This window comes from Gobius niger, assembly GCF_951799975.1.
Source record: "Gobius niger genome assembly, chromosome: 19".
NCBI lineage: Eukaryota > Metazoa > Chordata > Actinopteri > Gobiiformes > Gobiidae > Gobius > Gobius niger.
Window position 1 is genome coordinate 12087719 of NC_136870.1, and position 24378 is coordinate 12112096.

Consider the following 24378-nt stretch of genomic DNA (forward strand, 5'->3'; position numbering starts at 1 on the left):
TTTTTTTTATGTATTTGCATTATGAAGGATACCACTCATCTGAATGTACATTTAATTCTAAAAACAGTTGTAGGGTGCTCAAAATCAAATAAAATTGTTTTAAAAACGTATTTTGAAATGGGCAAGTCTCATGTTCTTCAAGTTTGACTGGTGCAGTAAATAGGCTATGGGCGGTGATTCTTGCTCTGTTATGTTTTAGAACAAAGACGCATGTTTCGATGCATGTTATCAAAGAGGCCATCAGTTTCGTGTGAATCCTATTCATGAATATATGAGTCAAAGTGTTCTGTACTGTTATGTGGATCAGATAGCAGAGGAGGAACGATAAACAGCTCCTTTACGGTGCAGCAGCTCAGTATTTTTCTGCTGCACTGATTTCATTGGATGAGAGCCAACAGTGTGTTTTTGTTCTATTCGTTTTTGTATCACTTCCAATATGTCTGCAAGGCCGATACTGCTTTTGTACAGTCAACAAGGGAGGGTAGAACATACACTCTATCATATGTTTTATTTTTTATAACAGGATTTGTATATTGAGTGATTCCATCAATACTGGAACATAGCCTACATTTGGGGATATTCCACATTCATTTATATATTATGTACAATTAGCCTGTTCTACACTTTATGTCAAACTAAAAATAGTGAAAGAAGCAGAGAGGATAAAGCATCTGCTTAGTCTGTCATAATTGTTTTCACATGAATTCTTCATTTCTTATTGACAGCTTCAACAATCAGTCAACAACAGAGACATTTTTCAGGTCAGACCGTGAACGCAGAGGCACTCGGCCCTTGTGGAGTTTGCATGTTTTTCTCATGTTTTTGTAGGTTTCCTTCAGGGTACTCCAGTTTCCCAAACCACTTAAACATGTACAATAGGTCAGGACGAATGATATGTGCGTGAATGTGGTGGTCCATCGGTACAGATGTGAGCAGTCGCGCTTCTGTCAGTCTAGCCCAGAGGAAACTGTGGCTACATAAATAACTTACCACCACCGTGTGTGGAGTGAGTGAAGAACAAATCCCCTTCCCTGTTTGAGCGCTTTGAGTGACTTATGCCATGTGAAAAGTGGGTACAGTATGTGAGATAATGTACAAATAAACTTCTGTTCCATTCCACGGTTTTACTGAGGGACTGTCATAAACTCCTGACCCTCTCTCCCAGTCCATGACTTATTTCACATTAAGGTAATTGTGCAGAATGATTTCTTTTTTATTCTGTTTTTTAATAAAAAAATAAAAATAAATAATGTCCAGTGCTTCGTGAACAGGTGTCAAATACAAATATGCACACAAAAAAGGCAGAGAAAACACACAGAGTACTATGGGGTATCGAGGTCCATAATAAACCTCTACAAAACAAAGTGAGGACTGCTCCACACAGGACAGATGTGTGTGGCCTTGCATCGGACGGAGTCTCTGATACATATCTATTCTACAGAAGAGCGTCATTTTGTTCCCAGCAGTGTATGCCGGGTTGGATTCCTGTTACAGTGGCTACATCAAGTTCAACTGGTTTAAGTTGTATAACAAAAACCTGTCTCTCACTGTAATGACATCTATGACTTACTCTCGCACACTGTCTGCCAGAGCCATCGATCATCTGCTCCTCTCATGACCAATAAGTGTGACACGATCGCAGATAAATCTGTCAAAAAATGGTCTTTGTATTGCACCGCTGCTGTTTGTGACTCTGCTTTTGTTTTTGTTTTTTTTAAACTTTTTTTAGTTTAGACAAAGCCAAAGTCACCGCCCATTATTAGGCCTATTTGTGTTTTATTAACCGTCTCTGAGCTAGGCTGCTCTTTGGCCTACAGGGGGCGCTTTAAGGTGAAGTTATAAAAGGTCCCAGGTGAAATCAATTGGCTGTTACACGGCTTTGAGAGCGGTGTTTTCTGTGAAGATTGTGAAGCTCTCTCTTTAGACATAAAATTATTAACAAAGCACTTGGTTTTTCTCAAGGCTCTAGTTTTTTTTAGCAAATCGAAATTTTCGCAATGATGAAAATGTGCAGAGTCGGCCCGTATCTAGGTCTAAAGAAGAGGCTTCTTGTGGTCTTTTATGTGTGCGTCGCTGCGTCGGTGGTCCACTGTGGTAATAGCAGTGCTGGTGAGCATTTTGGATTATCAATGATTTCTGGAGGGGGAAAAAAAACTGCCATGTGACTCCCCTGTTCTTATGTGTCCCCTTGTGCAGCTTGGTGTTATCACGACCCGTCCTGCAGTAAGTCCCCGCATCGAATTACTGCAGAAAATCACTTGGAATTGTAACTTTCCGTTTCTTTTTCCAGATGAATTTACGTGGCCAGCCTCTTGTGGCGGCACTCGGCAGTCGCCCATTAACATCCTGTCCGCGTATGCCCAGTCTGACCCCTCACTGACCCCATTCACCTTCACAAACTTCAGCAGCAAAACCGCCCTGACTAAGATTGAGAACACGGGCAATACAAGTGCGTAATGTAGCCGACTGTATTGACCAATGGGGGCAGGTCACATTAGCTACACCTTATCTACCTCATTTTATTCTGGACTTAAAAAGATTTTGGTTGTAATGAAAATAATGCTTTGTGTTTTGTTTTTTTTCTACAATTTTAATCAAAACAATAATTCAAAATGTGATATTAAGAATGTTGGTTACAATGACGCAGCAGACTGTTTGGATATCATTTGCAGTCCAATAATAAAATGTCGTTATTTGGCCCTGCAGTCAGAGTGACTTTAGCCGGCGGAGTGGAGGTGTCCAAAGGGGGCCTGTCTGAGCCATATCACAGCCTGCAGTTCCAGCTGCACTGGGGCAATGGCGTTTATCTCCCCGGGTCTGAGCACACACTGGATGGGAAACGTTATCCAATGGAGGTACAGCTTTTGTCCCTTAACAATTGGAAAAAATCACAATGTAAAATTTCGGTTTTAAGCCGTTTTACCAAACATGCTATGTGAGTGACTAGATTAATTCCCCCCCTGCAATATTAAAATAAGACACATCTGCATTTCTTCCACAGCTTCATATTGTGAACATGAAGGCCTCTCATAAAGAAAACACCACTAGTGCTGTAGCTGACCCAACAGGACTGGCTGCCCTTGGATTCTTCATTGATGTACTCACAATTAATTACATGCCATTTATTTTTGAATATTCTGGAACCACCTTGTACCATAATGTGACTAATCCTTCAAAACATCCTCACAGGGCATGCCAACAAGTGAAGCTAATAAACCTGAGGCTTGGCACTCCCTCACCAAGTACCTTGACACAATAAAGGAAAGCGGTAAGGAGTTGTATGGTCATTAATAACGATCGTAAAATTATTGAATGGCTTGATTTGTAACCACCACATGATTAAGGTGGTCCCTTTTTTAAAGACTAGGATTCAGGGGGAAAGATGACTTTTAAGAAGAGTAATTTCACATTTAATCATAATTTTTATAGGTGCGTCTGTGCCAATGTCCCCCGGGATTTCCCTGGATGATCTCTTGGTTGGAGTGGATCGCACAAAATACTATCGCTACCTGGGCTCCCTCACAACACCAGACTGCAACGAGGCAGTGGTCTGGACCGTGTTCAAAGACCCTGTGAAAATCAGCCCACATTTGGTAAATAAAAAATAAAAAAGGGTCATGAGAATATAAAACCTTGTCTGATCAATGTTAGGCCTGGTTTCTGCCAAGATTGAAGACCAGCAATGTCCAGCAGCTTGAGTTAAGAATGCAAACTTGATTTTTTTTTCTGATTATGCGGCTAATCTTTTTAAGTCAGGAAGTCTACTTGAACAACTCAACCGGACCAGCTGGGAAACTAGACGACTAGACTATTACTGTCAAGTCACTCTTTGGCAATCTCCAGTCACTGTTAACTTTTAATGCTCTAAATATACACCCCTTGTTTTTTGTTTTTTTCCCCCCCTCCAGATCGATCTTTTCAGCTCCACAGTGTATGTCACCAATAGCACCACGACGTTTATGAAAAACGTTTACAGAAATCTTCAGCCGTATCAGCCAGTCACGACCCAGCCTGAAGCCCCTGCGACTGACGCTGGTGTTAGTTACTCTGAGCGTGTAACTCCGCTGCAAAACCTGCAGAAGACTAATAAACATATAAAGGATTAGCTGAGATGGTTGTTGTGACTGACATCAAGGTGGGAAATAAAGTGTCATCTGAGAGAAGCTCTTGGCATCTCAACAAAAAAAAAAAGGGCACAGCCGCATGGTTGCACCCAAGAAATCAATTACCCATGTTTCATCTTTCACCTGTCAAGATATTCTATAGCGTGTGAAGAAAGACTCCTATGTCAATTGACAGTAAATGATGTTAAGAATTTGGTAATTACCTGACACAACTCTTTAATAAAGTGTAAGACAAAATGACATCTGACAATGATGACAAACCCCAAAGAATGAGCTGTGAAGCGCCACAATATGAGAAATTGCGATCTAACATATAATAAACCCTTACTTTCAACGCCGCAAGTTGTCAATTTCTCATCAAATTGTGTGAAAACGAATAAAAAAAAACATTAAATGCAACTAAAGGAAGATCATTATTTTTGGCAACATTGTGTGACCTCCATACCAACATATTTAGAGATCCAGTTCTAACCTAAGTCATCTGAACTATTGTTTATGACATCATTCTTCCACTCCTCCGTGACAGTTGGCAGAAATATAATTATTTATACTGTAGATGACGCCCATTGTGCAACCGGAGTTTACCTGAGCCAAACCCTCGGCGATGAAAACTGACTTGTTTTTAATGATGTGAATGATTAACACCCTTCCGCACAGTATAAAGAGGTCAGTTCAACTTGGAAAGCACCTGTTTAGGATCACGAGCAGACTTAAGACCAGGAGGAACACGCTGCCCCCTACAGGTGTTGCAGAGTTCTGCAGGCTGCAGCTGCAGTCTTTGGGGTTTAGGGGTTTCTCTGCAGCAGGTGTGGGAGTGGGAGCAGGGCATTTGAGCCAGTCCACACCGGTAGATCGAGGAGTGACCTCTTCGTTGTCCAGCCCCCCTCTTTTCACGACCCAGTACAAGTTGTCCTTGAAGAAGTAGGTGTCACCTGAAGAGACGAAGCATATACATATTGAGGCAAATGGTATATAAACCTTCATCATTCAATATTTCTAGATGGTCTGTTTTTTCTCGATTCTTTTCTGATATTGCAAACAAGCCTGCTAGTTCACTTGCGGACAATGAATTAATTTCCCTACCATAAAAAATGTGGTATAGGCTTTTTAATTGAACCCCAAAATAACTTAGATTAATGTAGAGAGGAACAAATACCTCATCTGATTTTTTATGACCGACATTACAAGATTTTTACAAGACATTCCAGCACGAGGCAGAGACGCCACAGCCTTTGAATGACTGGTCTTGTTTTATCAGATCCGGCGTTTGAGCAAACAGTGCGGTGCTTTTATCACAAGTTTGCATCAGTTTGCATACCTTCTCCCCAGCTGATGATATCGTCCATGTCCGTGGGCACGCCCTTCCACACGCTGCTGTCCCTGGGGAAGTCCGCGTCCAGCTGCCTGCTCACCTGTCCCTCCCTCCGCACCTCACTGAAGCGCCAGTACTCCCCGCGGCTGAACAGGTACGTCTTGCCGTTGTGGTCCCAGATAAACGCGGCCTCCACCTTGTCCACCGGCTCCCCTTTCTTAGTCTTCATGCCCCAGTCGGACAGAGGCTTCGGGTAGCCGCTCAACACCTGTGTGTCCTTAAAAACCCAGTACTGAGAGCCTAGAAGACAACAGTTCATTTCACAATTATTAGTCATGAGACCCGAAGGATTCCTTCCGTGGTGTCCATTCGTTTGAACTAAATTAGGCTATAGGTTGTAGGCCGCGAGTCCTAAATGAGAATGTTGTTGGTCCAAACTAGAAAGGGTGATAGATACAACGATGGATTTGAATCTTTTAACCCCCACCTGAACCGAACACATTTTCTCCAGTTCGACTTTAACCAAATCTAAAAGCTTCTTGGAAAAAAGTGTCAAAATAGCAACAAAAAATGAAGATGAAAATATGACGAAAAAGTGAAAGTGAGGGAAAAAAAAATGAAAATGTGATGAGAAAGTGTTGAAAAAGTTAGGAAAATTTGACAAAAATATGATGAGAAAGTGATCAAAATGTGACAAAGAAGTGACGAAAATGTGATGAAAAACTGAAGAAAAACGGACGAAAAAGTGACGAAAATGTGACGAAAATGTGACAAAAAAGTGATGAACGTGTGACGAAAAAGTGACAAAATTTGACCAAAAAATGATGAAAAAGTGATTTTAAAAAAATGTGATGAAGACAGAATGAAAAAGTTACAAAATAATTGACTAAAACCCCACAATAATGTGAGGAATGATATTTAGATCTGTTTTTTAGGTCTTAGCTTTCAAATTAGGTGTTGCACTGGCCTATAGCCTGTGAGCTTTTAGATTTGGGTAAAGCTGAACTGGGGAAAATGTACTAGGTTAAGATGGGGCTTCAGAGGTTAATAGCTCTCATAAGGGTTATGTTTGTGTTATTCAAGAATGCTAAATCTTATGATTTAAAAATTAAATCAGTGAGAAGTTTGTTCTCACCAATGAAGAAGACAATCCGACTGTCAGCCTTTCGCTCATACACAGCATCAATCTTATAGGACCCCGAGGGAAGACCCATCCAGAAGTTTCTGATTTGAGCGGGATTCAGTGAGACCAGGGAGCCGTCGCGTTTGGTCCTCCAGAACTGGTCATCTGAAAGAGCAGCATCATGGGTAAGTGTGGCCTCTGTTGAACCGTCTACTGAGCCCTGCTAATGTGAAGCTGCACCTTTGAAGAAGAAAACCTCTCCTCTGACATTAGCCACTGCGTCAAAGCCTCCCTGGCAGCGTTTTATGAGAGATGCATCAAAACTGTAACATAAATGAGAAATTCAGTGTGGAAAAAGTGCACTCATCACACATGAAGCCGTCTTGAGTCAAACAAACACTCATATTTATGTTCAAATCACTTACTGCTCTGTTGGTCTTGGTGGAGGGGGACTCGGCAAACGTGGGAGGTCAGGATTTCCTGCTGTTTTACCGTCCCGCACACCTCAAAGGCAAGAATAAGAGTAATACACACATACTACTTTACAATGATCTACCAGAGAGGAGAGTATGTTCTCACCATAAAGCTGTTGAATGGCCATCTTGTCGTCGAGGGACAGCTGGTACCTGAGTATGTCTTCCACCGGACCCTGGTAATACGGGCGCATTATGGATGGGTCCGTGGACGAGTGCGAGAGACCAAGAGCGTGTCCAAACTCATGCACCGCGACAGTGAACAGGTCTATGGTGCTGCTGTCTCCTGTGGACAAATGAAGACAAATGAAGACAAAGGGTTACTGGATCATAGACACTCTGCATATGTAATGTGTGGTACCGCCGTTCTGCAGAAATCAAACAAGAATGCCCGTATTGAAATATCAAGTAGTTTGCTACCTCACACTTTTTCATAAGGTAAATGGGAAAACAAGGTTGTTTCACTCAAGAGTAAATTCTTACGAAGGAGCATTGTAATCAGTTAAAAAAAAAAAAAAATCTGTTTTCCAATATTTTTTCCCCTCAGTGGATTATCTGGTAATTACGAGATGCAAAAAAAAAAAAAAAAAATGTTGCTTGAGGAATATTTTCATTTTATTCTATGACCTTTTGGGGCTTCCGTAAAAAAAAGAAAAAGTCAGGTACCACTGCTTTAAGTGATTTTTAATTTTAGACTATACTGACACGAGACAAGGCAACTTTATTTATACTGCGAATTTCGTACACAAGGCAACTCAATACGAGATTTAGACAATGCCCCTTTTTTCTTTCTTTTTTTTTTTTTTTTTTCTCTCGATGTGTGGAAAGACAACTAAAACAGTTCCCAAACCTCATGATGACTGCATCCTCTAGCAGTGTTAATTTTGACAGTATATTTTATTTTAGTTTTAGTCTTAGTCTTTTGACTGAAATGTAATTTAATTTTAGTCGAGATTTAGTCAATTTTTTTTTTTTCTTCAATTTTTGTCTACTTTTAGTCGACTAAAATTGCATGTCAATTTAGTCGATTAAATGTAAGACTAATTTAGTCGACTTTGCTTTTATAATATTCATTATAATCATATTTAATCAAGGTCCTCGACTTAATGGAGCTGCTCCACATGAACAAAGCTCAGAGCTGATTCTTTGGCAGTGAATTTAAATGATCTGAGGCTCTTTCAGACGGTCAATAGAAGTTTGGATGATTTTAGTCTCTCCTTTTCATTTTTATTTAGTCTTATTTTAGTCGACTAAAATATCTGGACATTTTAGTCATAGTTTTAGTCTCATGAAAAACTTTTAATTTAGTTTTAGTCCAATTTTAGTCGTCAAAAATATCACTTTGACTAAAATTAAGACTAAATATTTTAGTCGACGAAATTAACACTGTCCTCTAGTTACCTCTGAAGCTCCATCGCTCATGATCATCAAAGTGTGTATCGCCCGCAACGTCGTCCCGGCTGGGGAAGAAAGCGTGGGCCAGAGTGCCACCCTCTCCATCAAAAGGATACCCGTCGTCATGCAACAGCCTGGCAAAAGACACTCTGATATCGCCCCCTGCTGGCACACCCGCGCGCTCACTGGGCACCCTCTGGAAATGCAAGGGGGCTGCATCACTCCAGGCTTTTAACGCAAAAGTCATGATGTTATCAACCAGGCCAGTGTTCATCTGCGGTGATGTGGCCGGGGATGGGTAATTATGGACACTGAGAAGAGAAGTGAGGAAATGGTCATTAAAATGTGAGTGTTTTGAGACTTAAAGCGAGGCAGCATTTGGACGAGAGAGACTTGGGAACTACAGATCATGCTGGAGGACTGCCAGGAAACTGCAATCAAATCTCTTAGCACATCAGCATGTGCACATTAAGAAAAGCAGTTGAGTAATGAACGGGAAAACCCAGTTGACTGAGTGACTGGTACCCATTATAGAAGGGGAGAGTGGGGTAAGACGAGACACTCTTTACTCTGGTGGTTGTTGTGTAAAAACAGTTTAAAATAGATACACAATTTTACTATTTACATACATTTTGGGATGATTTCTATTTGTTTGCATCTTCAAAAAATGTCTGGGAAAATATGGTTTTAAAGATTGAAAAAAAAAAAAGTGACAGAGGTGAAATTTACACTAAACATCATAAAGTATTTTTTTTCTTTTTTACTTTTTAGTGTTTCCCATTAGCTTTTTTTCTTTTCTTCAAAAAAGTATTATAATAAATATTTTTATTTAAACAAATAATTTAATGTAATATTTTATTTTAATTTGCCCTTCTCTGCAAGACCCAGAACTATAGAATTGTACTTTAAAATCTTCTGTACTTTGTTATTCGTTGTTTCTTATGGAGCAGAGGCGGCTCAATTTACCCAAAACTTCCTGGGTCAATTTACCCCATTTTTTTTCTTCTTTGAAAACGCCAAGATAGTTGTGTTCATTCAAGAAGAAACATGCCTAAACTCTTTTTGTCTGGCAAGTTCCAATCATGTAAAGATCAAATCTATAATCTAATGTTTTATTTTCTCAATATAAGGGTGGTTCACTGGCCCACTGGCTCAACTTATCCCACTCTCCCTTACATCACACATTTGAAAGAAATGAGTGGGGTTTAAAGAAACAACAAAAAGGAGAGACTTCACTGAAAAAACAAAGCAGGAAAATCACTTGCCAGTTGCCAACCACAGAATTCACACACATCCAAAATGAACAAGGACCAATGCTTAACTGGGAACAAGACATGGACATTTTAACTGATAGTGAGTGAGATAATGAGTATGTTTTGGGGGGAAATGTTTGGATGGAGTTGCTTGTCATGTTGTTTGTATTACATCTTCCTAATATGGTGTCGTTGCATTTGTACTGCGGTTTTGTGACCCCAAGAAAGACCATAGTCATTTCCAGCTGTGATTCATGTTTTGGGGGTGAGAACCATCTTGAGGTGAGCGACAAGTATCCTTTTCCAGGCTCAGGCAGATTCATAACATCAACATTTCTAAAAATCCAATGCTGGAGTGTCCGATATATTCATATATTAACAAAAGTAGGAACAATTATTAGCTTCTTTACTCATAGCTGTCAATGATAATAACCTTCTTAGAGCTCACTGTGATTGTGTTACTTGTTCCAGCCCTGTTCCAGTTGCAAAAAAACAATTGCCACACAGGGGAAGTAGCGTGACGGGAAACACACCTCCATGTGAGCTCTGTCTTGTGCCACTTCAGGCCTGACAGAGCATACCTCCTCCTCCTCCTCCTCCTCTTTACCATGTCCTCACTGCCCACTATATCAGGCAGAGAGCAGCGTGGCTTGGACATGAGGCTCAGTGTGTTCTCATCTGAAAAGAAAAAAAAAATGCATGATTTTGCAACTGGACCATAAGAACCGGAAGTTACATTTCTTAAGGACTAACCACCCTAACCCCTGCAGACGTCAGTAAAGGGTAAATTTACCAAGAGTTCCTGTTTCTGGGACTCCGCCAAATCTCTGCATGACCCGGATGGCCTTCTCGATGCCCTCCTTGGTCTGCAGTCGGCTGGTGCGAGGGTCGGGCGGAGGGAGGTAGCCATATCTGCTCAGCCAATCCTAGGAAGAAGACCACAAAGTTTCGTTGATATTTCAGTGAAACAGTCTGCAATATATTAATATCAGAAACCTGTTTTTTAATATCATGACAGCCTAGAAAAGCATATCTGCGTCCAAGAAATCGGCCTAGAACAACTGGGATGTTCCAGCGAATATCAGTGAATAACGGCTTGAACACAACAGAAATAAGTTGGTTCGAGTTCAAGTTGAAGTTAGAGAGTCCGTAAAACCAAGCACAACGTGAGGTACATTCACCACACCTTTCAATGGGTGGAATCAAATACACTATATTTCAATCAGTGTGGTTGCTACTGCAGGTGCCTCCACCCTTTGATTTTGAGTTGACAGGAAAAGGTGTTGCAAAAAAACTGTTGCCTCTTGACTTCAAGATTGCTTACAGTCATCACCGTACACCCACTGCTCTATCTTTGTTCAGAATTTCTAACGTTCTCTCTTTTTGGTTTTCAATTTTAAAGTCGTTTCTATTTGAACCCTTTTCGAAAACAGAGATGGAAAAAAAAAAAAAGGATGTTTGACTCATGAAGTCCTACGAATGCGTATGACATCCAAAAAGTGAAGTAAAACCTAATGACTTTTGAAAACGATGCTGCCATATGTGACTGAAGATTTCCAGGTATCATATAACTTAAACAGTATTGTAAACAAGCATTTCCCCCCCTTCAATACCACAGGAAAAGTGAAACATATACATGAATATGGGCAGTACCACAGCAATTATTGATTCAGACACAGTAATATAGGCATAATCTAGCAGTGTTTAGATTACACTGTGACTCATAGCCATCTTTTATCAATATAAATGCTTGAAATATTTAACTTTTAATAGAATAATGGTTGCTAACATTCCTTCTAGATTTGTGAAGTTTACTCACCACCGCTCTGCTGTACTGGTCATCCACGGCCGACGCGCTTCCCAATAAGACCAACACAGCGCACAGCAGCCCCAACTCCAGTGCCATGAAGTGCTCCATCGCAGCAGGCTACCTAAAAATGTGAAAAATCTGTGACATTTCTAGTATTGTCTGCTTATTACTCACTTCCTTTGCAGACGACCCCCCCTTCCTAAAGACCGAAAGGATAGGACAAAGCTCACAGTTGTTTGGGCTCCTTCTGAAGCGGCTCTCTGGAGACTATAGGCTGAGTGCATCGATCAGCCTCCGCCTCCTGCTGCCTGCAACGTAAGGCATCTCTAGTGTCTTCATGATGGGGCAATGTTCAAGGGGGGTGTCATAAGAGCAGTAGTAGCTTCACATGTGACACAGGGCAAAGCATCCAGTCCCAAATGACTTCAAGGAGTGAAAAATGATTGTAAGATGCGATGCATATGTTGTGTTACACCCCTGTACCACATCATTATGACTATTGGCAGAAGGGGTGAAAGGAGCATTGATTTGAGCCGAGTGGTTGTTTTGTGGCAAAGGTGAAAGCGGATGAAATATAGTTTGGAGAGTGTCATTCACTCCAGAAGCACAGGATTTGGATTATAATTTGCAAGCAATACAAAACATTGCCCCTAATTACCATATAGACACCGAAAAGTCTGTTTTTGCAGACTTTTCAAAGAATGGATTTGGATGAGGACATAATCTTTTAAAATCTCATATTTTGCTGCCTTTAATCAACATCCCAGTAAAGCTACAATACGGTCACATGTTTGTTTGGTGGATTTATCTATAATAAATTCCTGTATTTTATTCTGTTTGCAATTTGAAATGTTGCATGTGGCTTTATGTGTATAGGGTATGTATTGTCAACCTGTAAGTAGGACAAGTCTTATTATGAGGCATGTTGTAACTGTACATGTTCAGAGAGAACTTTTTAGTCTTATTAAAGCGTAATTGCTATGTTGAAATTGCCATCCAAGTATCTACATCACTGGGATGCCACAGAATCACTCAAGTAATATTGTTTCCAGCAAAGATTTTGAGAACTTGAGATGACTGAATACTAGCACTGACGCATAATGACATGACATCCAGGTAAACTGATGCATGTAGAGGCTGTGGAGTGCCTTTCACACTGCATCTTCCAGAGTGTGCGTGCGCCATACTCTACTCGGCTCTTGTCGTATTATCTTTCTCCCCCTTCTTCCTCCCCCATCTTTGATTTCTGTCCACTCTCCAGGGTCCAAGTGAGTCAGACCATTAGCGCTGCCCGGCTAATGGTCAGCCAGTTTCCGCCAAGTCTGCACTGAGACCATGTACCACTAATGCCCCTATGAAGTACCCACATAGCAATGTCAAGTATCAATAGTAAATCTGTTTTTCATTCAGTGAAAGGATTTATGGTTGTGTTTGTGTACGGCATCATGATATTAGTGAGACCATTTTGGTTATAGTTTCCACATTGGAGTAATTTAAGTTTAATTATGGTGGATTATAATGTAAAGTAGATACTGTATAAGCTGAGGTTCATGTAGTACTAAAAAGTATTTATATGGACATACTGTTGTTGTGTCCTTGAGCACTATTAGAATTGCAATTAGATGAATTTTGTCACAAATGAAACCATACACTGAAGGAGAGCCAAATTAATTCCACGACTGTTATAAACACAGGCCCCTTCATTAGCTTTATTTTGCTTATGAGCTTTGCATTATGGCTTTAGCCTATTCCTTTACACTGAATGTATTATAATCTTGTGAACTGTATTGACTTGTGCTTGACTGTTAAAGACATCTTAGGCTCATGCCTTATTTGGAACTAACCCACGACCACATCCGCCGTCTGCAGCCGGACATTGGTTTCAGTCTGACTGCAGCTACTGATCTAAGTGTAATCAAACAGACACCAGCTCCTTATCTAAATATCTACAAAAGGTCCGATGCTGTATGGGTATGTATATGTGAGCCTTGTGAAGGTCTAGTTGCTCGTCTCTCTGCCTGCGTGCAGTTGCCTGAGTTCGGACAGCTCAGTGCGACCTGTTGTATACTGAAATCTCTTTCTTTCTATTGGTCTCAACTCTCCTTGTGTGGCTACCCTCAAATCTTGAGCCGATCAAGACCCGACTGTCAGTCACACTAGCTGTGGCCTCTCATTTCATACAGTATCTGACCGTGAGACGTGACACTTGTCTCCAAGATCAAGATCTGTAAATCGAGAGCCGCAAGATCGTGACCTGTCGAGCGTCTCATTTCCAGGCAACATAGATTGATCAAAAGGGCTTTTTTCCTTTAACAAACCTATTAATAAACATCCACAAAAGACATCTTCTGGTGAGTAAGACTCTTTTTTAATTTAATTGAGTAGAAACTTAGTGGTACATGCAGGTTTAACAGGTGGAACTCCCTGCGGGGCTGACCGGTCACAGGTTATTTCAAAGGTACAGTAATCATCTTAAGTAAGGGAGATAATACTTCACGGAGACAAGCAGAGCGGAAGGGATTTCTTCCACTTTAACCTAGGCCGGGTCACAGAGGCAGCAATCTGAGCAGATGCCCGTCTTCCCATCCACACGCTTCCGCACACGTCCTCCAGCTGTTTTGGGGGGGATCCCGAGGCGCTCCCAGGCCAGCTCAGAGACATAGTCCCTCCTGCGTGACCTTGGTCTTCCCAGGGGCCTCCTTCCAGTGAGCCATTCCCATAACACTTTAGATAGATAGATGCCTCCTCTTGACATCAGGGAGCAGTAACTGTACTCCGAGCTCCTCCCAGGCGACAGAGCTCCTCACTCTATCTGTGATCTTGTCCTTTTCGGTCATGACTCAGATCTCATGACCAAAGGTGAGGGTAGGATCGTAGATTGACCAGTAAATTAAGAGCTTTACCTTTTGACTCAGCTCCTTCTACACCACGACAGTCCGATACAGCGACCGCATCGTCTGTTGATCTCATGCTCCATCCGTCACTCACTAGTGAGCACGACCCCGAGATACTTGAACTCCTTCACTTAAGTTGAGGACTCTCCACCGATCTGGAGGAAGGGGAAGCCACCTTTTTGCGGTCGTGGCCCATGGAGGTGCTGATTTTCATCCCAGTCGCTTCAAACTCGGCTGCAAACCGCCCCAGAGCACGCTGAAGGTCCTGGTTTGCCGACAGATCAACATCATCTGCGCTCCTGTGCTTCCCAAACAGGACACTCTCCGGCCCCTGGCTCCACCAAGAAATTCTGTCCGATAATTATGAATTCAACACTTCTTAAATACTATTTGCTATCCCAAAAGTCAATGGAGGCAAGTCGTACTTTAATACATGTATTTTATTCTCATTAAAGGGATCCAAGGCCTTCTTCACAAAAGGGGTTGACTCTTGGTAGCTATACAATACTATCACAACACACACAGCAACAACAAAAACAGCACAAAGTGAATGAGTGAAAAGACATACATTTGAGAGACATTTTCCTATGGATTGAGATGCAGATGGAGCAGCGCCCTGGAGTTGATTGTCTAGTGCCCAGTGTCAAGTTTCGGTCATCATGCCGCACAGTGTCACCTACTCAAGACTGATTGTCCGAGAGCAATTTTTGGTATATAAAATGATGATAGATTGTCATTTGCTTATTGATATGTCAGTGGAGTACAAAGAGTGGCCGTTGGGGGTGCAACAATCAGCCATACAGTATGATCTCCCGCTTAAACCTGCAGCCCCAATACACAACCACTGTTCCTCAGCTGGAAAACTCCTCACAGTGCAATCTGACCCACTAATCTAGCCAGTGGCTTTTTTGCTATATCGTTACACCCTCAAGTAGTGTGAATGCTTCTGGCTTCTTATCATAACAGTGCATCCTTTAATTAAAATTCAACTAATAAAATATGTGCTTTAGGTCCACAACATGCTACATTCCCCCATTTCCTGTGTTTTTTTTTCTCCAGCTCTCATCTTAAATCTTCACACATAATAAGGTCTATACAAAAATACTCAGTTGCTGGCAGGATAGAGGCAGGAGTAACACTCTTTAAAATGGTCCAGTTTAGTAAAAGTGATTGCCGTCAGCAAATCGCAAAATATTCACAGTAGTTATCCTCACGCCGCTGAGGGAACAAGCTACCACAACATAATCGAGCTTCTCGAGTAACACAAAACTGTGGCTACACTTCACAGTACACACGTCTGCTGGCATTTCACACATACAGTATGGCCTGCTGTTTTCACACCTTCAGTATAGATACAAAATGCATCTTGAAATTGATCTAAAATTGAAAACTGATTATGCACCGGATTCAGAAAGTATTCACAATCTCCCATTATTCCTTTGCTATTATGTTGTTTTTCTTGTTTGCCATTATTTATTTTTTCCTGTTTCATGGGCAATTTACCGGACCTAAGCTTTTACAAATGTCCATAAACAGCATGATTGAGAGCGATGTAATGGCTTCGCAGTTGCTGTATAGACTCTGAATACATCACTTTGAAATGTTAGTTTTTCTTTATCCATATTTGTCGTGTTTTCTATTTATCATTGTAGAGTAATGATTGTAAATTTCTTACCAAAATAAATGTATTGACTCTGTGCATAACTTCAAATCACAACAACGCCGCCCAAGAAGTGACTTCCTGTCTCGATCCAGCTCGCCAAAATAAAAGCACACAGCTCGTCTCATTTATCAGTTCAGCAGGTACTTGCAACATTACAAGAATATAATTAAATACACACATTTTAAGTGTTTTGTCTGTAAATAGCTAGGCAGAAAGAAAGTTGACTAATAAATAAGATGGTGCTTTTAATTTGGCGTGCTGGATCGAAACAGGAAGTCACTTCTTGTCATCATTGTTATGATTTGAAGTTATGCACAGTAATGATACATTTATTAACAAAATAAATGTATATGATTTTGGAATCAGACTGCCACATAATAGAAATAACTGGAACTCACTGTATGTTCCAGTAGAGAAGATAGTGGATATTTGAAGTTCTGTATGCAGCCAATCCAGCCACAAGGTGTCACAGCGACAGTGTACACTTTGTGTCAGTCCTAATCCTGTTTAAATTCATAGGACATAGTAAAATATGTGACGGTTCAATGTACAAATCACTGCATTTAGATTGACGATGTTTTACTCCTGTCTAACTTTAGTTTAGTGCAAATACCAGTAAATCCAAGTACCGTTAAGTGAAACCAAAGCTGCTCTTGGCTGAATTGTAAACATGAATGCATCCCGGGCCTTATGCAGCCCCTCAAAATCTCCCACAGTCTGTGCCGCCTCACACATGTTCCCAACACTGTCTGGGACACTGTTAAAAACATGCCTTCGTTCTTTCTGCCTGCAGTGATAAGTCTGTCGCTCACTGTAGCCTGGCCCAGTATTGACCCATGCTCTGCTGCTCGGCCCCTGGGACCTGGACTGGCACCGACACCCCCGGAGATATGAGTCCTGCGGGAAACCAAAAAAAATCACTTTGTACAGTTTGGTCACAGTGTAGAAAGATGCACTGGATGTGGGAGAAAAGTTACCAGTGTTGGAGCTAGCTGTGGGCGGAGTCTGCAGATGTGAGGAGGAGTACGCTGAAGAGTCGAAACTACGCGGGGCAGAGGGAGAGGGGGGCAGCATGCAGGAGTAAGAGGAGGCCGACTGGGGAGGGATGGACTGTAGAGAGAAGAAGGTATGGTTAAAATCAATCCAACTTTATTTATATCACACTTTAAAAACAACACTGTTGACAAAGTGCAGTACAAAGAGCAGGGCAAACAGTCGAAAAAGCATAAACAAATACAAAGGAAAATATCTACATCGGTACTAGCCCCAAATTAAAACTCTAATTAAGAAAAGGCTTAAAATGTACAAGTTGTAATGTTAAAAAGATGAAAGCTGACTGTATTACTCATCTTTAACCACACAGTGGTGCTAGACTAACATTTATGTGGGCAGAAGTAAATATGTTAACTACCATAGACCATATGGTACAGTCTATGGTTACTTCATGCTGAGACTACATGGATTATCAATACGTTATGAAATTATATAATATGTATCAAATCATAAAGAGTACTGACAGTTCTTGAACATGCAGAAAGATACTTGATTAGTGTTTAAGTCAAAGACTTAAACACACTGTGGATTCACCCAGTCCTAACACATGTGCATGTGTTGTGTTTGTGCAGCTCTGTGGTCAACACTGTTTTTATAGCTTCTTAATAAATATGTCCCTTCAGTTGTTCAGTTATGTATTAAGATCATAATTCATGAGTGGTTGGTGTCCTACCTGTACTCCAGACGAGAACACAGACAGAGAGCTGTAACTTGGCAGAGACGTCTCAGCCTGACTCAACATTGACCCTGAAAAGGCAAACATGGGTTCATTACAGTGAGAACTTATCATCTCTGTGTCACAGTGGAAGTGTTACAGTGCACAGAGTCTAATGGAAAAACAGTTCCCAGTTTGTCATTATAAAGATTGTACAAAGCTCTGGGACAGAGAGCGCCTCACCTGAAGTGCTGCTGTGCTGTTGATGGTAGACAGAGGTGTTGAAGGAGGTGCTGAGTGGGGCCTGGCTCTGTGAACACGAGCTCATGCCCCCCGACCTCCGCTGGTTACGAAGTTTCTCCTCTCGCCTCCATTTGGCTCTTCGGTTTGAGAACCACACCTGCCCAATGCCATAATTGAAATGTTTTCATTTTTATTTACAGTAGCTTCAGGAAGAAACTCATAGCCATCTATTTATTCTATTATAGCATTATGTTGAAGTCTGATACTAAAAATGTTCAAATGATTGTTTTGTTCTGAAAAATCTCAAACTGATATAATATTTAGTAGTTAAACAGTTATACTGTTGTGTAGAACCTGAATACTTGGGTCACTATGACATTTCTGTTCAATCTATTATGAATTATTGCTGTATTGCAGCTTAAAATTGTGGAATAGCTTGAATGTGTCATTCAAGCAATTTACCACAGTTTAAATCTATGTATAGTATAACAACATGGTCTTCACATTCAACAGAGCTGGAAAGGGACAATAAATTACAGTCAAGATCATTAATTATAATTTAATATGCACCAATGATGTCATTGGCATGATATGGCTGTGAGTTGTATATGTTATGGAAAAATATTAATATTTTGTAAAACAATTGTTGGTGTAAATATTTGGTATCTCTGTTGTGCTGGTTGTTTTTGTAAAGAAAAAAAAAAAAAACATGTAAAATTGCAAATATTGAATAGAAAGGGGCTAGGACTAAATAAGGTAACACTTCCAACCCACTCCTTTTTGAACGCTTTGTATTGTTGTGCATTACTTTCTTTATTATTATAATTATAATTATAATTATAATTATCATAATTATTATTATTATCATTATTATTATTATTATTATTATTATTATTATTATTATTATTGAATTGTTAAAAATAAATTAAACTGAATTATTATTAATTATTAGTGTTTGTGTAAGTTCATCATTGTAGAATTCTGACAAACAGAATATACAGCATATATATTCATATGATTTTAGAATCAGACTGTTTTCGAATCAGTCATTAAAAGGGTCTAACTCTATCAGAATGCACAGTGTACAGGTATTTAACTCAATTATCAAAATATTTTCTGTGAATTTACCGACCTGTATTCTGGCTTCGGGCAAATCGATCTTGTTGGCCAGTCTCTCCCGTGCAAAGACATCTGGGTAGTGTGTCCTCTCGAACTCTGTGGAAGATATTTACTCGTGTCAAACGCGTGGTGTGAGTCCTAATGCATTTTGACAGAATGGCTAAAAAAACTGCCCACACAAATCCCTTGTTGCATTTTGGTAACATGTTTTGGATTAGTCTCTGGAGAATTTCCCATTTAGATTAAAAAAATCTTTTAAAAAAAAAATACATTGTCCAAATATTGCAAACTCATACTATAATACTTGGAAGTAAAGTCAAGTCACTTCAGTCTTGATATCCAAATCACTAATTATCTTGTGATGAAATATACAAATGGGGAAAGAGAGATGTATCTTACAACCAGATTTGAAATATTTATCTGTTGCACTTTATATCAATTATTTATCATTATGGAACATGCAGAAAGTTCAAATGAAAGGATTCAAGTTGGCTTCCTGTGCACTTTACTTCAGGAGAAGTAGAGAGAAAGCCGGCTCCATCTGGAGAAACAAAGTCACGTCTTGTTCTGTGTATTATGTAATTATATATGGCGTATGTGTAAAGTAATGAAGGCCTCACTCTTTCAAGTTTATATAAATGATACTCAGAGGATCATTTCTCATTGTGGCACTTCATTCGTAGTTGACAAACTGCTGACATTTTAGCTTTTGACAAGTTGAAACAAAATCTGGCCTCTCCCTCAAACTGACATGAGTCACCAAATAAAGGTAAACATCTCAGGTTGTTAATAATAGAGTAATATAAAGTACAGTGGAGCACACTTCAAGATTAAGTCAACACTGTTCTCGATTGTAGCCAAACTGACCCTAAGTGTATAAAGACAACAGACTGTAGATTAAGTGTGTCCTACAAATTGGTATAATTGGTTGGATCTAATTGGCGTCTGTGTCAACACAGATTGTTATTGTGCGTTGACTGTGCACGGGGTCAGTGCAGCTCATTAATGTGACCACAGTGATACACTTCCAGTCGGCTGCACAGTGGACATTGCGTCCTTATTTAGCTCAGGGGCCCACTGCAGCCAGCTCTGGTCAGGAGTGACTCTGTGATCCCTCGGTTCAGAAGAGCTACACCACTCTGGTAATGATGCATAGCTCTCCATAATGCTGCGGGCGCTTTAGATTAGCTTTGTTTGAGGAGTTAGATTTCATTCATCAAAAGTACCGGCTCTTTCTTGCAGAAAAATCTTGGCCCAAAGCATGATACTTTTCACCTTGAGTCTGGATGTGTCCAAAGCTTGGCCTCAAATGTAGTGAATGTCATATTAGAGTACACTGGCGCGGTCCAGTCGCAGCAGCAAACGGCAGGATGATCAGTGGTATAGTACGCTGTGTGTCGGAGCAAGGCCTGACCTTTCTCCAGAGCCTCGATCTGCTCCTGGGTGAAGCTGGTCCTGTTCCTCTGCAGCTTCCTCTTCAGCTGCAGCCTCAGCTGGGACTCCTCGCCCTCGTCCCGATCCACAGCGACCCCTCCTGGCCCCGCTCGCCCTGCGCCTGCCCCCACCTCTGCCCCCAGGCCTTCAGGGTCCAGCAGGCAACCCTCTGATACTGGCACACCAAGACAAAAAGAGGAACAGAAAAACAACTAAGCAACATTTGTTGTAACTTCTATGCACTTTCACACCTCAAGACCCATCTAGAGGAACATGTCCAGCAAAGATTCATGGGGACAGAAATAGAAATGAGAAATTTTCAAAGATGACTGACAATTCTAGTCCTGAATGTACAATTTCCCAGATTTAAGAAAAACAATATGGTTTTATAAAGGTGGAAAAAAGAAATATCCCTTTTATAAAAGCATTTTAGTCCGGTGACAGGTGTGTTTTTATGAATATTCTCAGCAAAGGATCCTGAGCCTCACCTGCACTGTGTTGTGTCTGCACGCTGGCCGGGTCATGGTACCAGTTGTTAGGCCCGCTCCAGTTCGAGCCGCTCTGCAGGTTGAGCATGGTTAACTTCTCATACATACTCCGGGGGTCCAAACCAGGATGAAGAGCAAACAGCGCCGCCCTGGTGTCTCCTCTGGCTCTCTTCTCCTCTGCCCTTCCTCTTCTGAGGTGCAACTGCGGAGGAAGAGAAGGAGGAGAGGGGTATGGAGGGGTCCACATCGCATGAGTTCACACATGGTCGGCATTGTGGTGAATTAGCCTCATCGTGACAGACAGAAATGGAGTTAGTTACATGGCCGCTGTCGTAACGCGTGCCTGTTATACATTGGTATCCTAGTATACCATGGGGAGGGTAGGTACATTAGAACCCACTCTGAAAGCAATGCCATTTATTATGCCACTTGCTTTTAGCTCTGTCTTAGCTTGTTGAGGGGAAAATAACCCGAGCCCGAACACACACGTACGCTTGAGAAGACACTTGAGCAGAAACGCAAAGTGGCATCAAGTGCATAAGCAGTGGCCCCATCTCGAAACGAACCCAACATCACTATATCTCCATGTTAGAACTCCTCTTAGCAGGTAGTATATATATATAGTATACCAAGCATGAGGTGGCTGAAACTCCTGCTCTTGCATAGCTCCAAGTGTTAAGTTTCTTAAGTTTACGTTCATCTGTCTCAATCGATCCACTCCTCTGATAGTTCTTCACCGAGGCCAATTTGGTGACTGGTTTCATTCTGTTTGCCAGTTCACAAGTAGTGTCCTTATCATCCGCATGCACGTAGAAGTCAGTAAGAATGTCAGAAAGTGAATTTGAGATCGACTCACCAGCTATCCAGGTGTGCCGATGCCCCGTTCGCCTCGTCCCCTTCAGTGGTCTCCTTTTGGACCTCAAATCCCCCGTTTCCCCGCTGGTCCCTTGTTCTCCAGTTTGTTGACAGTGCTGTGTGTGTAAAGGAGAGTGTAGATGGAGAGAGTTCGACAGGGTGAGAGAGAGAGAGAGAGAGAGAGAGAGAAAGAGAGAGAAAGAGAGAGAGAGAGGGGGACAGGGGGCGGCTCTGGAGAGAAATGCGTCTGCGGGCACTCTTGTCCTCGGAGCGAGAGAGAGGGAGAGAGAGAGAGAGCCACCGAGGGGTGACAAAGTGAGTCAACATCAGTGTCAAGTTTGAACTTAATGCCAGCACGAGGAGGAGGAGGAGGAGGGGGGGGGGGAGGAGGGGAGGCCGGAGCAGAGCAGAAAGCATAGATAATGGAGAGATTGAAGATGATAAATACATGATGGATTCAATTTTAGCCGCAAATCACACATTAACATTCACTCAAAATGAACAGATTTTTTTTCTCCAACGGCAAAAACTTATTTTTGTAGCGCAAAAACAAAGTGAACCTGCAAGATTAAGGATTTATAACTGACCTTTATCACCCCCTACACTCACAGCATAAATATATATACAAGGAAATTCAGCCAGAACCTTTCATTAGATCAAAACATAGGAGAATTCTAGTTTTACTTCATCTTAATAGAATGGTTTCTTCCTGAAGATATTGTGGACCGTCCTTCTAAAGCTTAGTGCTTATTTCACACAGACAGTTGGAGTTACAGGTGCCTGCATTGTTATTTATCTTTAAATCTGACACCTTGGGCCTAAAAGCAGAGGCACGGGACGGCCCTGTACAACGGCAGAGGTGGACTGACGCAGGTATGACGAAACGTACAGCCGGTCGGAGACTGAGGGCCCAGCGGTTTAAAATGTATCTGTTTTGCAGCGGAGGGAGCAGTGGAGAGGAGGAAGCGTGTGACTTTGGGGATGGGGAGGGTGCCAGCTTGTTTTATTTCCGGTTGACAAGACTTTGCGCTCCCTTTCTCTCTGTCGCTCCCTCTCTCGTTCATACGCGCCCATTCTTCTGCCCCTCCACCTCTGCTTCTCTGTTGGTTTCCCCTGATATGTGCCTGGGAGAAAGGAAAACATGACAAGTTCAAAAGGTATAGACGACAAGCTGAGTTTCCATTTTCTACCAGGGGAAAAGCGAAGCTGCTCTGGCCAAACTGTTTGTGGAGTTTGGGGTGTTTGGAGCAGTAAGACAAATGACTGTAGTTATAATATGATTTGATTTTGTTCGTAAAAATGGTTGAGATCTTTAAAAAGTTGCAGAACAAGGCTCCGGTATGTTTTAGTATTAATAAAATACAATCTATATTACTGAAGACAATAAGTGTATGACTTTTAAGTATTGAAATAAAATACAATCACATTATCCAGCAAAAATGAAATGTACAAGCTCCAAATAAAGCTTGCAAATCTACTTTAAGCTTATAATATTTCAAAACAATGATACAAAAACTCCGAAATAACCTATACATCCACATGTTGTTTCTATTTAAACTGTATTCATTGTATTTCCTTTTGAGCGTTTTCTATTTGAATCACTTATATTTGTAGAATTGTTTCTTCAAAATCAACACATTGTATATTCCCTATATTATATTCACAACTGTATTCTATGTTGCTATTAACTACACTTAGGCCTAGCTATTTCCCCACTGTGAGACTAAATGCCTAATTTTTTTTTTTTTTAAACGTTGGTGAACTCACTTACTATATATTTCTAACCTTTTCCCTTAAATGTAATTAGAAAAATATGATTTCATCTTATTGGGCCCAAGTTGTGTGAATGTGGCCTAACCTATGTGATCCCCCCCCCCCCACACACACACACACACCCACACACACCCTCACGCACGCACACCACGGCCACTCTGTGTGCCGACGCGTGCTTCGCTGCAAAGATTCATGTAGCTCCGGGACATCACCCCCCCTTTTTTAGTGCATCTTGTTAGTTCATTCCTGTCACCTCTCTCTCTCGCTCTCTCCCTCTCTGGCCATCCCTTGCTTTTTCAGCGCTGGAGGGGGGATGGAGAGGGGCGGGGTGAGGCGGCGGTGGAGGCAGTCGCCATGGTTACGATGCCACGACAAATATTCATCAAGTTGTTAAAATAAAAACAAACGGGAGCGCATTATAATTGCTCTTATACTGACTGGAGCCTATAATGCCTTCATATATTATGACTGAGTGGGTTGGGGCAGGGGGGAGGAGACAGGGGGAGAGAGAGGAGGTGGGGGGGGGGGGGGGGGGCACGCTCAAGAAACACCCCTATCGGGCGTTGAAAGCGAACAGTGCCCGTTGTGAACCCTAGGGCGAGCCACCATCAGACACACTCGGGCGCACTGTGGAGACCCTCGTCATTTACCTGTTTAAAGGAGTGCCACTGAGTACTTTTCTGGGTGGGTTTTGTTCTTTGTCTCTCCATC

The 24378-nt window shown here is 41.4% G+C and overlaps 3 protein-coding genes across 3 annotated transcripts; 1 reads left to right on the forward strand and 2 right to left on the reverse strand.

Moving 5' to 3' along the window:
* Positions 1 to 2665: 2665 nt before the first annotated feature.
* Positions 2666 to 3608, forward strand: LOC306978322 (carbonic anhydrase 9-like; the record flags this gene model as incomplete). Its single annotated transcript, XM_079576845.1, has 3 exons — positions 2666 to 2855; positions 3002 to 3150; positions 3398 to 3608. Exons 1-3 carry the CDS (start codon positions 2685 to 2687, stop codon positions 3606 to 3608), a joined length of 531 nt encoding a protein of 176 aa, XP_079432971.1. The 5' UTR covers positions 2666 to 2684.
* Positions 3609 to 4796: 1188 nt separating this feature from the next.
* Positions 4797 to 11658, reverse strand: mmp25b (matrix metallopeptidase 25b; the record flags this gene model as incomplete). Its single annotated transcript, XM_079577712.1, has 10 exons — positions 11500 to 11658; positions 10474 to 10606; positions 10214 to 10358; positions 8434 to 8738; positions 7139 to 7318; positions 6985 to 7063; positions 6800 to 6882; positions 6572 to 6724; positions 5443 to 5736; positions 4797 to 5056 (listed from the first exon to the last, which is right to left on the reverse strand). Exons 1-10 carry the CDS (start codon positions 11596 to 11598, stop codon positions 4797 to 4799), a joined length of 1731 nt encoding a protein of 576 aa, XP_079433838.1. The 5' UTR covers positions 11599 to 11658.
* A 4818-nt stretch (positions 11659 to 16476) lies between these two features.
* pax10 (paired box 10) lies at positions 16477 to 22324 on the reverse strand. Its single transcript, XM_079577821.1, has 8 exons — positions 21896 to 22324; positions 21040 to 21241; positions 20532 to 20726; positions 19131 to 19213; positions 17999 to 18155; positions 17774 to 17847; positions 17025 to 17157; positions 16477 to 16944 (listed from the first exon to the last, which is right to left on the reverse strand). The coding sequence occupies exons 2-8, from the start codon at positions 21143 to 21145 to the stop codon at positions 16856 to 16858; spliced, it is 837 nt and encodes a 278-aa protein (XP_079433947.1). The 5' UTR covers positions 21146 to 21241; positions 21896 to 22324; the 3' UTR covers positions 16477 to 16855.
* Positions 22325 to 24378: the final 2054 nt, after the last annotated feature.

Bases quoted from the DNA above. Each gene is read 5' to 3' on its own strand.
- pax10 (XM_079577821.1), bottom strand. From the start codon at position 21,145: ATGTATGAGAAGTTAACCATGCTCAACCTGCAGAGCGGCTCGAACTGG. The intron at 17,848-17,998 runs GTGAGGCGCTCT...TTGCCTTTTCAG, and splicing joins ACAGCACAGCAGCACTTCAG to GGTCAATGTTGAGTCAGGCT. The intron at 17,158-17,773 runs GTAGGACACCAA...TTCTCTCTACAG, and splicing joins TGTTCTCGTCTGGAGTACAG to TCCATCCCTCCCCAGTCGGC.